General features: G+C 35.7%; 2 protein-coding genes across 2 annotated transcripts in view; one reads left to right on the forward strand and one right to left on the reverse strand.

Moving 5' to 3' along the window:
• The window catches only part of CENPP (centromere protein P), a 131648-nt gene that overhangs the window by 105095 nt on the left and 12952 nt on the right, over nucleotides 1-13601 (reverse strand).
• OGN (osteoglycin) lies at nucleotides 828-9504 on the forward strand. The gene is made up of 6 exons (XM_010145315.1): nucleotides 828-1080; nucleotides 5321-5399; nucleotides 7207-7365; nucleotides 7988-8190; nucleotides 8763-8858; nucleotides 9334-9504. Exons 1-6 carry the CDS (start codon nucleotides 913-915, stop codon nucleotides 9502-9504), a joined length of 876 nt encoding a protein of 291 aa, XP_010143617.1. The 5' UTR covers nucleotides 828-912.

The raw sequence follows: 13601 nt of genomic DNA on the forward strand, positions 1-13601 counted from the left end.
GGGAAAGAATGCTGGCAAAGCGTTTTTCACCCCATGGAAAGCACTCTTAAGACTGTCAAACTCCGAAAGAGTATTCATTTCAACAATCTGGATGTAATTCCTAACTTTACTCATTTACCAATCCACTTTAGGTTAACCTATAGATAAGTATAGCTGGTTTTATGAAAATCACAGAAGAATTTTGAATCTGCTAAAACGGTAGGTGGACTTTTTTTCCTAAAAGTATATTAAACTGAAGCTTAAATAAAACAACTACAATAAGCAGGAAAAACATGCTGTGTAAAGATTTATTTTTAAAAGTATTGTGTGTGTATTTAAAATGTTCTAAAGGTTATGTTTATAGCCTCCTCCCCCTGCCTGAGAAGTGTACAACCTGTAAAATATTCAGAGGATGTAACATTATCTTCTCTTGCTTACTTTCAAATGTAAAGACAAAGAAAATGACAGATTGTTATAGAGCATTTAGGTTTGAAGATCATTATTTTGATAGCAAAAAAATGCATTTGAATGTGTCTCATCTTAATTAGTTCAGCTACATACATGCCAAACGTTTCATAAAATTCTTCATAAAATCACTGTGCTATTAGTAACACCACCACACTGGGAAACAAGCTAATTAAGATAATATTTTCCTTATTAGCTGGAAAATGTTGTTTATTACTTTCCAGTTTCTTTTTGTGTTAAGAACAGTCTTTCTAATGCCGGAGTGTAATTAAAGGATATCAAGAGTTAAAAGTTGTTCCATGTTCTTTATGCATTAGAAACCCCTGCCAACTAGTACTCTAGGCTTTAAATATTGTTTTGACGGACTGCATTTTCTTTTCCAGTCACAAAGAAAGTATTCTCCATAGTCAAGAGACGAGTAGATCTTCACCAGCTCAGTGAAAGCCAGATACATTGTTCAGTGCAAGAATGAAGACTTTGCAGACTACTTTTTTTTTGTTTGTGTTTGTACCTTTGGTAAATTCAGCACCACCTATACAGCAAGAATCACTCCCGTTTTATGAGTATGATACAGATGTTACCATGGGAAGCCTGATGCAACAAGATTATGAAATGCAATCCAAGGATATAAGAAAGGTATTTTATTTATATTATCAGTTTACTGTTTTTAACTGCTAAGCGTTATATGAATAAGGAATTAGATGCATGTATCCAGATTTTATGGAAAAGTCTTATAATCATAGCAAACCATTCAATGGTTTCAGAGAGAGAGCCACTCAAATTAAAACCACAAAAATACCACCCTTGCTACAGTTTGAGAAACTCACAAGAGACAGGCTTTCACAAATAAGACTAAAGCATAATTTTTAACTCTGCTGTAGTTATGTGCCTACCATTCTAAAAGTTTCAAAAATGGGATATTCTCATATACTAGCTCAATAGCTTGAGTAGCATTGTATTCACACAATAAATGTGCCTGAAAAAAAAGGAGGGGTTTTTATTTAGGGGTTTTTTTAATACCGAAGTATTACTTGAAACAGTACTTTTTATTGGACATAACCTGCCAGCATAAACCACAGTTTCTTTTTTGACTTACCAAACCATCAAGATTTTTGCCTTGGTTTTTCAGGAGTGGGTTGTTTGGGGTTTTTTGCAACTCAGCCATTTAGCAGTCCTGATCTACTATGGAACGTGCAGCACTGTGGTAGTCACTTCCATTATTAACGCTTTGAGAGTCTCAAAGGTAGAAATAAAAAAATCATACCTCATGGCACTCACCAGCACCCCCAAACGGTCAATTCTGAACGTTTTTGCTGTGCTCTCCACAGACATGCCTGTTAAACTGAAATGCAACAGCCTCAGCTGCCAGGGTCAGTTGAAAATCTCATAGCTCTGTTCAGACTGCCCCTGACAGTACCCAAATGATGCAACATCAAGAGAGCGAAACACAACATTGATCAGGAAGAAAAAGTAACTCTGAATGCCCCAAGAGTAATTCCCAAGGAAAGTACCACATATACAAAGCTGTAACAACCAAATAGTGATAAATTCCAGGAAGTTTTCACTAATACCAACTGTACTTGTTACAGCAACTTAGTCTGATATACAAGAAAAAAGATGACAGCAAAAGAAAATAAGGAGTAAAAAATTGCCGCACATACATGAAAAAAATCACTGCTGTACACCTTGAATATTTTCCCAGTTCTACTTAAACTACAGCTTTCCACTGTTAGGCTAAAATCAGCAGCTACATATTTATATTAAAAAATGTCTGAGGTATATTTAAATCTGACATCTGCCACCGTGATAAAGTAACATGCTTTCATAAGCCTGTGAAAAAGAGACCATTTATACAACTCTTAATAGGTGGCTGCCCATTCACAACTGACTCAGTTTCTTAAAAAGCACTGCAAGTGTTAACTTCAACTAGTTAGGCACAGTATCAGATGACATTTGTTGCTAAAAATCATCCTCATAAGTATACGCTACTGCTTCAGTAAAAAGAACAACAAGGAGCATACCTACAAGGACATGGTGCCAAGAGATGTGCCACAGACTAACCAAAAGTTGTACTGGCAGCGCTGTAAACTAGAGGTCCTCCAAAGGCCAACAGTTCTGCTTAGGCTAATTCTAGGAATGCAGTCAGTGATTATTTCCACCAGATCAGTTCTCCAATATCATGTTGTTTTCATTGCAAAATAATAAATTCATTCCTTATGTGCAAAAAACACATCTATACAAGTTCCAGTGTTCCCAGTTTCAACTGTGGCATGCACAAATCTTCTACTCATTTATTGCACAAATTCTAGCTCCCCAAATATTTCAAGCGTTAACCGTAACTGAAATACATGCCAACAATTTCCTCAAATATGCCCAGTCAGAAATTTATCTTGCATGACAAATTTAACTCTTTACTGTGTGCTTGAACACACACTTAGAAAAAGAGTCTTAGTGAAAACATCAGAAGACATCTGTTTGTCTTAGCGATCAACAAAATGAAGCGAACTTCACTACTAAAGAAAAGGTCAGCCAAGCAAAATTTATTACAATGACTATTATTTGAAACCACAGCCACCCCAGTCCTGCATAAAATATCAGAAGTTTAAAACCATGAAATCTTTATTTCCACAACAGAACTATCCAATTCGATACCATCTCATATCTGGACTAATTAATTCCATTGAATATAAACTATTGGCTTTATAGACCTTTGTGCATTATGGAGGTGAACTGACTACTTTCAGAAGTCAAAGTGGTTAAACTATTACGATATAAACACATTCATGTGGTTTTCTGTGGGTAATTCATGTCTGTGGAGTAAAGTTCAAGAGGCAGGAGTTTAAGTACGCCAATATTCCTTCAGTGCATTCCCTGCATATGCAAGTAATGAACTTTCTGTGGTTACAGTCCAAACAATCTTCGGCACTCATATTCCATGGCTAGCAATTATTACAGCTGACCAGGAAATACCTCCAATATATTGTTATTTATGCTACTTTGGCAGGGGGAACCTGTGGAATGTTTAATTTTGTGAATTTGATATTATTCTGCAAATTATCAGTTTTATTTTTGATGACATTTCCCATTTGCAGAAATTAGTTGTACATTGTACTCTACAAGCAACTCACACGCAGTCTTTCACAGATCACACCTCAAGCGGAATACTGTGTTAGAACTCTACACCTGGTACAGATATGCTACATCAGCAATCATTATTTTCATAAAAGCATATTAAAAATGGTCTTTTTGAGCCACACTACAACAACAGACGTGCAGTTGTTCTATTTTAAGTCCACATACACAGAAGTCTCCTCTGGCATGGATACTTCATTCAGGTACCATGTCTTCACATACCTCACCAAAGTAACTACACAAGCTACACATTCTCACAGAAATGTTCTCTAAGATTTGCTTCTTGTTTAACTGTTCAACTCATACTGCAGCTTCCCTACAGCCGACAAAGCCCTTGCCCTACAAGAAGTTTAATGCTACAACTGCTAAACGGTTGCCAGCATTCTAACTGGGGTATAAATGTCTTACTAGAGCAAACCACCCTATCCCAAACAACAGGCGCAAAAAAGCCATAGCCTGAAGAGACAGATACAGGAAAGAGCCAAGGATGATTCATAGGCTAAAAAGGGGTCAAAACAACAGAGGCTGGCCAAGGTATTTGTTTCTCAGGCTTTATGTCAAGCTTGAGTGTTTTAATTTGCAGAACAAAAAATTAACACATTAAAGTGTATGGGAGCAACCAGATACTAAATAAAACAAAGTTAGTAACTCTCACACTTCTTTGCTAGATGAATTGTGTGTTACACGCCTGAAGGAGAAGAATTTTTTTAAAAAGTTGTAAAAAAATCAGTTCACTCATGAGCACTTGCAGTGCATAAGCCGCAATCTGCAACAGCGGACTGTACTTCTGCCAGGGCATGATCATTAAGTACATTTACTGAAAAACTTCTTCCACACCCAATAATGTACTTTTTTTCTCCATGTGTTTTCAATAGCCACGCAGACCAAAAAGCATATTGCCTTACTCTGTCCTACAAACATTCCCCATCAAAATAAGACAACGAATGATGCTAGCCAAGAACAACTGCTACGGTCAACCCAAAAACCCCCTTCACTTCAATACGTGCAAATCACAGTATAACCCACCGTACACATACTATAATTCTAGAAATAGTCTGTAATTCTCTAAACTTCCTATGGTACTCAATGAAAACCTGCCTACCATTTCCTGCAACACAACAGGCCCTTTCGGTAAGCAGCCCAGGTCTTAACACATACTTAAGTGCAGTTAATGGAACTGAACTGCCATATTTCAGCCAATACCTGAAAGGAACTTGCTTGTAAACTCATTGGTCATGCAATTGAAAAGGTGCAGTTACTACCTCAACAGGGAATTCTGAATAAGTTTAAGTGCAAGGAAATACTATTTTACTGAGATTATTTGGGTAAAACAAACAAAAATATTTACAATTTATATTCACAAGAATCCTATCGATTTTTGCACGATGTGCAATATCTTTTATCTTCAGAACTCCAGGTTTTGTAGATGCTTACATATTCCTTCCCCACACAAAAATTTCCTATTTTTATTTTGTGCTTACTGTTCTTAAAGATCTTTACTTTTCTAATGAACACTAGGGGCATCACTTTCCCTTCTTGCCTTTCAGAGTGAACAGCTCATGTACAAAAGAGATAATATACATATTCTTATATGCTGCATGACTAATGTGATTTTAAAAATTAAATGTCATAAGGAAGTCATAGGATGCTCATTTTTAAAAGATGCATGATTTCAGATCCTTGTAATACTCTGGTTTTTTGCTTGCTGTTTGTTTTTTAAAATAACATTTGCTCTCACACAAAGGGTGGAACAAACATTTCTCTTGACACTTCCCTAAGACTGCAAGAGGATGACAGCAATGTAGCACCCACAAAGGATACAAGTAAGTTAATTGATATGAATACTTTAACATTTAAGTTCTCCAAAAGAACATATTTTAACAAGAAAATTAAATAAACAAAGGATGACAAGGGATTAGAATTAATCTTTTTATTTATCAATATCTTTCATATCTCTTAGAGAGAGTCTTGTAACTTCTGACAGAGCAAAATGAAAAAAATTTAAAGGATCTTTAGGCAAACTCTGAATACCCAAAGCACAGCCTTACCCAGTCAGGTTTGCTGTAGAGATGTATCCAAGTTAAGTTAGGAAAGACAACCAGGAAAAACAAAATCTACACCCAAATAAACTCCACAGTTTAACCAAGTAAGGATGAAACACAAAGTGCTTAAATTACTTAGATTTCTTCAAAGAACTGGCCTTTCTCACAGTTTACATCCGATGACCAGGCAAGTCAGTAGTTCAAATACATCAGGAACATCCCCCACTAGCCTAAGTTCGCAGCAGGCTCTGAGGTGTATTGTCAAGACTCTGTACAAGTCACATTTACTAAACTTGAAAGGAAAAAAGTTTTTGTCTGCTGAACAGAACTCTGAAGAGAAGACACACATATTTCGGGTGTATCTGTGATCTAAACTTCCAAAAATAACTGATGATTCAGCAAGACCACTGGAGTGCCAGTCTCCACCAAAGTTTTAATTAATGTTACCACCAGATAGCATCTGGCAACAAGGCCCCGTCAACAGCAGAACAAATCTCTGTGAGAACACCAGAGCTTCTAGTCACAGACAAGCATAAACACTGCTGCCTTTTAAACAGTGACAGCAGTGTTTCACAATCATTTTCCATTTCCTACACCCTGGCATACGACAAACGAGACACTAAATCAAAAAAGGCAGACGGGGTGGAACTCCAGAGTCTAACAAATGGTAATACAAAGCTAAAGCTCAAAACTGCAATTCCATCTACACAGAATATCCATTAAAAAAATCATACATACTGGGTTGACTGCCCAGTATTGACTGGCTACTCATGTAACTCCTCACTTCTTGCAGAAGTTCCTGTTTTATTACATAGTGATAACTATGTATGACGCTACTCAATTATGGACAGACCAGTCTGGAAGCTAACTAGAAACCTGACAATGTAGAAAACACAGGAAATCAGATAGCAGTGGTGATGGAACTGGATTGAAAGCTATTATATTCATTTTATATCGCTGTCATACAGGACTAATGCAAAGCAGAAACGACTAATACTCTACTAATGCCTACAAGGAACGGGACAAGCTGTAATGGCATTGAAAACAATGCAGAGTTTCTCTTACTACTTAAAAATCACAGCTATAAAAAACCCTCAGTAAATTACTTCAGGCGATCCGTTCCAGTTCTTATATAATCATCATCGTTGGAGCTTGTGTAAAAAAGGGTTAGACAAAATAGTAGCTAGGCGTAACATGGAGTATGCATGACCCTGCCAGAAACGCTCCAATGCCACGTGCACACTGCTAGATGCTTCTTCTGCAGGGACTTCTCTTTTCAGAATGGGTCTGAAAATGACATTTAACATGGCCAGAGTTGCAGTTGTCATATTCACCACACTGTAAGCCAATTAACTGAATTAAGGTCAATTAATAGCATTTCAAGACATGCTCAGATAAGGGAAATTATGCACAATAAAAAAATACAAAACTCAAAGTTCAGAATATTAAATTCTTTTCAGAACTTGATGTCAATAGAATTTTTTTTAAAAAATCTAGTAATGGGAAATCTTAAAAGATACTAGAGAAATTTCTCTTGAGTATTCCAGCTTAAGTTAGTTGAACAACTTCTGTCTCAATCTGCTTTCAGATTTACCTACGTGTCTGCTCTGCGTGTGTTTAAGTGGATCAGTGTACTGTGAGGAAATAGACATCGAGGCTGTACCCCCGCTGCCAAAGGAAACAGCATATCTTTATGCACGATTTAACAAAATAAAAAGGATAGCAGTCTCAGATTTTGCTGACATTAGTAAGTAACATTCAGATTTTAAGTTCCCTTTACCTGATAGTATATTTGAAGTTGTTGTCCCTTAGTAGTATACCAAGTTTACCAAAATATTATTTTTTTATATATATATACTTTCTTAGATATCATTGTGTATTACTTATTTAATTCAATGCTTATATTAGAACAGTAACTATGAAGGCAATATGGAATCCTGTTTTGGCTCATGTATCCATCTTAATATTCCCAGGCAATCAGAAAAAGAGCAGATCGATAAAATAAAACTTGACTCTGCATCCCATCCAGTCTTAGATGACCAGGTATTATTTTTCCTTCAAATGCTCCAAGGACACCTCTCCCAGCTAACTCACTCTACAACACGGCAAATTCCATAAATATCTGAAATCATGCTGTCTCTACAAAAGAAAAGGAAAGATTCAGAGTATTTTCCTTTTTTTCTTTTAATATAAGACCCTGAAGAAAACCAAATGTGGATTTCACTAATATTTTAATATTATTTACATTTGTAGATCACAGTTAGGATGGCACAGCCAACAGTGCAAATTTGACTTATACGACATTATACATATCACATGTCACTTAGTAATAAATTTAATAAATAGATTTTCATTTCTTTTGTGTAAAGCTACCTTGAGAAGAATTGATTTTAGCGGAAACAGGATAGAAGAAATAGAAGATGGAGCCTTTTCAAAGCTTCTGTTATTGGAAGAACTTTCTCTTGCTGAAAATCGACTTTTAAAACTTCCTGCTTTACCTCCCAAACTAACCACGTTTAATGCAAATCAAAACAGAATCAAGAGCAGGGGAATCAAAGCAAATGCTTTCAAGGTAAGTAGAAGACAATAATTTAAGTAGCCAATTAAATAAAATTAATAACTATCCAGACTATCCAGTATACCACCAAATTAATTTTTCTGTATTTTTGTCATCTAACAAACAAACTATGATGAAGCAGCTTTCCAGCTTCTGTTTTGTTTTTAGGGCACTTGGAAATAATAACCCTTTGTGCACCCACTCTCATCCCTTCCATAGAAAAAAATTTTCTGTGAGATACCATACCTACTTCCTTTCTCTCACGTGCAAAGAAAAACTCCATTCAAAATTGATGGCTCAAATACAGTCCTGAGCACCACAGAAATACTAACATACAAGGATACAGCTTTGCAGTGCCCTCAAGTTTTATAACCAATAAACTGACACTGAAATTTCCAAATCATAAAAGGCCTGGTTCATTGAGCTTGAGACAGTAGTATTAAACATTCACAGCAAAAGCATGTTTCATGTTTGGTCACTTTAAGCACTTTCAATGAGATCAGAGAAAATTACTGATGTCTTGTAATAGGCACAAGTTACTTTACCTCAAGTAATATCAACATTAATACTCTCTTTCTTTCTATTAGAAGCTGACAAATTTGGCCTACCTCTATTTAGGACATAATGCACTGGAATCTGTTCCCCTTAACTTACCAGAAAGTCTGCGTATTCTTCACCTTCAGGTATTGTTGAAGTATTTCCTTAACATTCTGTTATGAAGACCCTCTTTAGTTACATACTTCAAAGCAAACCCACCATCTTTTAAAACGGTTCACACTGCAGTTGTCCTACAGCTGTCCAATTCTCCTCCAAATAAACCAATTTACCTCACATCTGTATGGCCAGAACACTTGGCCTTCACAAGTCGGTCATTACAGAGAAAATTTCTCATTGGAATTTCTGAATATCAAGGATAGGAAACAGTAAAAAGAAGCATTAATCTTTTATCAACAACGCATTTCAAACATCAGTAACCTCAAACTGCTTATCACCTCATTGATTGGTTTGATGAGACTTTATTCCTGCTTATCTATAGTATACATAAATCTATCCCAATGACAATGAAGTGGGAGGGTAAAAGGAATAAAATTCAAGTCTGAAAATTCTTCAACATATATGGGTGTGACTATGTAAGTGTATTTACGTTTTGTTTTGCAGTACAACAATATTACTACAATCACTGACGACACGTTCTGCAAATCTAATAACACACGTTACATCCGCTCAAGTATGGATGAGATAAGGATGGAAGGCAACCCGATTCTCTTGGCCAAGCACGTTAATGCTTTCTCCTGCTTGAGAACGCTGCCTGTAGGAACATACTACTAGCCATTACTTATGTAATTATACATGCCAAAACTTAAACATGGTAACAGAAGGTGGTTCTTCTTCCTCTGTTTACCCATTTATAGCCTCTTCGTTACTAATGCCATCTTCCCTGCCTAGTCAGAACCTTTTACTATGTTGAAATGTGGTCCTCCTCTGAAGTAACTATTTCAAAACAGCTGCTTTATTTAGTAGTTGTCACCCATGCTTTCAGAATCTCTTCTGTTAATGAAAGCGTCAAAATACGTATATTCACACACATCTTTTCAACTTCTATTTCACCACATTCTTTAGGTGTAGGTAAAAATCACACAGGTAACTGCTTGTCCACATTCATTACCAGGATCCAGAACAATCGCTACATTTAGCTGTCAGATGACTGCAAAATAATCTTCAAGCAAGCTACAGAGGAAAAATGCGTCTTAATTCCAACCCTACTTTTTAAATCTGAAACTAAACTTTTTCAGTTGACCTTCAAAAGTACATTGGAAGAAGCTGCATACAAGAAAGGTTATGTTTAGAAATAGAACTTCTCAAAGCTTATCTTCATTAAATCTTCCTTAAAAACTTGGTTTTGGGAAAACGAGAATAATTCCTATTTAGGCTGGTACCAAGCAACACAGCAAGTGGAACTTTTCGAAGATGTATTAAATCTACTTCTACTACTTTGCTTTCAAAGTAAGCTAAGAGTTTCTGTGTATATATATTTTATTTTTACTCAACATATTTTAAATTGAAATGTATACATTTTGCTCAGCTGTACTCACAAGAGTCATTTTTGCAACACCAGCTTCTCGTTTTAAAACAATGGTCAATGTACAGCATAGCATGATTCCAAGTATCTTTGCTATTAACAAATGATGTAGACTAAGCCTTGTTCCACTGCTTTTTCTTGAGAAGGAAATGTGACAGAATTAACAGCAAAGCTGAATTAATGTTTTTACTTGTCAATAAGTAAGATTTCACATAAATGTCAATGCAATGAAACAGAAGTACCCTTGTACAATAATACTTTCACTCATTAAGGAAAAATCAAATCAGATCTTTAATTTAAAAACAAAAATTGATTCTATCATTAATTTAAAAATAGTATTAATGCCAAGCAAATTAAGCGAGCATAATTTCACTCAACTACTTTAAACCATGCAGCATTTTAAAACCACAAATGGGTCTGCGTAGGCCTCAACTGCCAGTTCACATAGAACTAGATATAATTGATACAAGATGCCATGTTTTTAATTACACAGATACACATTTCTGTTACTCCTCTCAAATACCTACCGCAAGCGTAAACTCTTCATATGCCAAAAGCATGCTAGTTAGTATTACCAGATCAACTTCCTACTAAGTTTGAAGCTAGTATAGATTCCTAATTTGTAGAAATAGTTAAGATTCAAATGCATGATGACGTATCACTACATCTAGAATACTGCCTTTACAAGATACCTTGTATTAGTTTTGTTTATCTTACTTAGCTAAGCCTTGATTTGTTAGTCCTTGTGCTACAGAGAGTTAAGTACACACTTAATTCTGAACATACTGATGCTCTTCCACTAAGTGTGTTGAGACCCAGCGTGACTTTCAGTCACTTTTCAAATAACTATGTTAAGCATGAATCGTGGGCTCATCTTTTCTGGAAAGACGATGCAATTATGAAATGCAGGTCAAGCATATTTTTTGCCCTGAACCCATTACCCAAGACAGACATAGCAACCCCTGATATTTTCCATTTTAAGTTATTTGGTATAATAAGAAAAATTCCATTATCTTAATACACCTGAGAACAAAACCAACAGTGAAAATAATACTTGGTTTTCATTTTCCCATAAAACTGGTGTTCCGGATTTTTAGCAAATGGTTAAAAATAACCCCAAAGCACGTAAAACACATTCTGACTTCATGCCAAATTTGTATGAGGAAGAATAAAAGCCACCAATTCTCTCATCCCTCTCTCGATAAATGCCTAAGATGAAGAAAACACAGCTAGAAGTGTAACAACGTTACATAAGCAGTAGCTTCTGATCTCATTCTCATCACAAATCATTATTACTAAATAAAGCTCTTTCCTGTATCAACAGGATCAGTAAATATCACCAAAATTCTTCCTATGAAATCAGTTGCATGTGTATACACAAATATAGGCACATTTATGTAACATACACATACAAGTAAACATTCTAAGACCTAACAACTACCACATCACTAACTTTACATTAAACCACTGTATATATTTTTGGAAAAGAACCAAACATCAACAGTAACACTAGTTAACACTTAGTATATTGTGAAGAAACTGAAGTAGATAACTGGTACCTTATGAATGACTCATGCAGGCAATAAATTATCTGATACATTTTCATTTACTTTGCCCATTCAGAGCAAGTTAATGCATCAAATTAGTGAGAAGAGCTTCAGCATGTAAGATCTTGTGCCTTCTATTTGTGTGAACAGTACTAATATCAAGTTGAATGTACACCATTCTATTTTTTTTCCTATCACTCATTTCTGTTCAGTATTTCCAATAAAACTTGAGTATTTTTTCTTGTTTATCAACGTCAGCTTCAGCAAACTGCTCTTCCGGCAATGCCAACACGCTTCAGATGCTCAGCCTCATGGCAGACTAAGGGTGCATCCAGTTAAAGTATTTGCCAACATAAATCCATTTTGCAGACATGATGTTTGCCGTGGCAATGAAGTAAGACCTGCCGTACAAGTAATGCCATACAAAAGACTTGCGGGACACTTCACTCAGCCCTTCAAGATCTATTTAAAGACTTGTAGATTTTTGCAGTAGAATGAAGCAGCCACAGAGGGTACTAATGGCTGATCAACTTGATTGTGCGTGTGCAGCATGCAAGTCGGAGACTATCCTGTTTCAGTACAAACCCACAGCTGTTAACGCACAATGCCAGGGAATACACAATGGAGACCATGAAATGCTTACATCTGAACATTGCTCACTCAGCCTAAACCTGCCCCTGCCTTTTAGGAAAGCCTGCTTACAGTCACATCAAGATATATTGTCAGCTGCTTTTTTGCTCAATCTGAGTTATCCATCCCACCATCACTCTTTTTAAACTAGAAAAAACTCTCGCTACAAAACTGCTGTTGGGGACAGTCAACTTTTTTAAAAAACAGTGCTGTCCAACTTGGCTTGAACCTTGCAATTGCCATTCATCACAAATGTTCATTATTATTTGAAATATTCAATCACTTCTACATTATTCCTTTTTTTCCTCAAGTACCAAAACTAACAGAAAAGACAAAATAAATTACCTTTAACACCTCATTGAGGAAACAATTTCTACTGAACACCCTGGGTAATTTTATTTTAAATAACAAAAGAACAGAAAAGCTATAAAACCAAAACGGCACCCCAAGTAGTCCTCTCTCCAATACTGTGCCTATATACTTGAAGTCTGGCAAGCCGGTAGGAAAAAAAAAAAAAAGAACCCCGCACTAATACAAAACAAAAAAAAAGAAACCGCACAAAGATTACAGACTTATTTTGAACATTGTCCGTGTGTGAATGTTAACAGGATAAGACTTCTCACATTTTGATGCAAATGCTAGATGCGTACTCCTGGTCATTTTCACACAAATTACTACAGGATATTGCTACAAATACACATTCTCTGTCGCAAACTCATTATTTGAATTATCAGACTTGCTCTTTGAACCCTTTATTAATTGTCTTACCTCAGAAAGTCTTCAACTTTTAAATGAAAACTTTACCAATGCTGGCAGAAATAAGAAGGCCTAAAAACCTCTTTATAAGCACAGTCAATTGTATTTAAACATTCTCCCAAACTAGTTTCTCAACAGCATCTTTGTCCATGGGAAGAAAAATACCTTTAGAAAGAATTTTTGTAATAACAACGAATAATATATGCTTTCACTGAATTTATCTTCAGACATTTTAGCAATTAATGTATTCCTTCATTATTTACACTCAACATCTGAACAAATTATTTTTAAAACTGCTTAAGATACACAGGACCATTTAAAAAATTATCTCCAGACCTACTTCCTTTCTATATTTTCTTTCTGTACTGAATTTTAAAATGAGAAATAGTTACAACAGTTCACTGAATCACAAA

Source organism: Buceros rhinoceros, unplaced genomic scaffold (genome assembly GCF_000710305.1).
Source record: "Buceros rhinoceros silvestris isolate BGI_N320 unplaced genomic scaffold, ASM71030v1 scaffold6931, whole genome shotgun sequence".
Lineage (NCBI taxonomy): Eukaryota > Metazoa > Chordata > Aves > Bucerotiformes > Bucerotidae > Buceros > Buceros rhinoceros.

Bases quoted from the DNA above. Each gene is read 5' to 3' on its own strand.
- OGN (XM_010145315.1), top strand. From the start codon at position 913: ATGAAGACTTTGCAGACTACTTTTTTTTTGTTTGTGTTTGTACCTTTG. The intron at 7,366-7,987 runs GTAAGTAACATT...TTTTGTGTAAAG, and splicing joins CTCAGATTTTGCTGACATTA to CTACCTTGAGAAGAATTGAT. The intron at 8,191-8,762 runs GTAAGTAGAAGA...TCTTTCTATTAG, and splicing joins TCAAAGCAAATGCTTTCAAG to AAGCTGACAAATTTGGCCTA.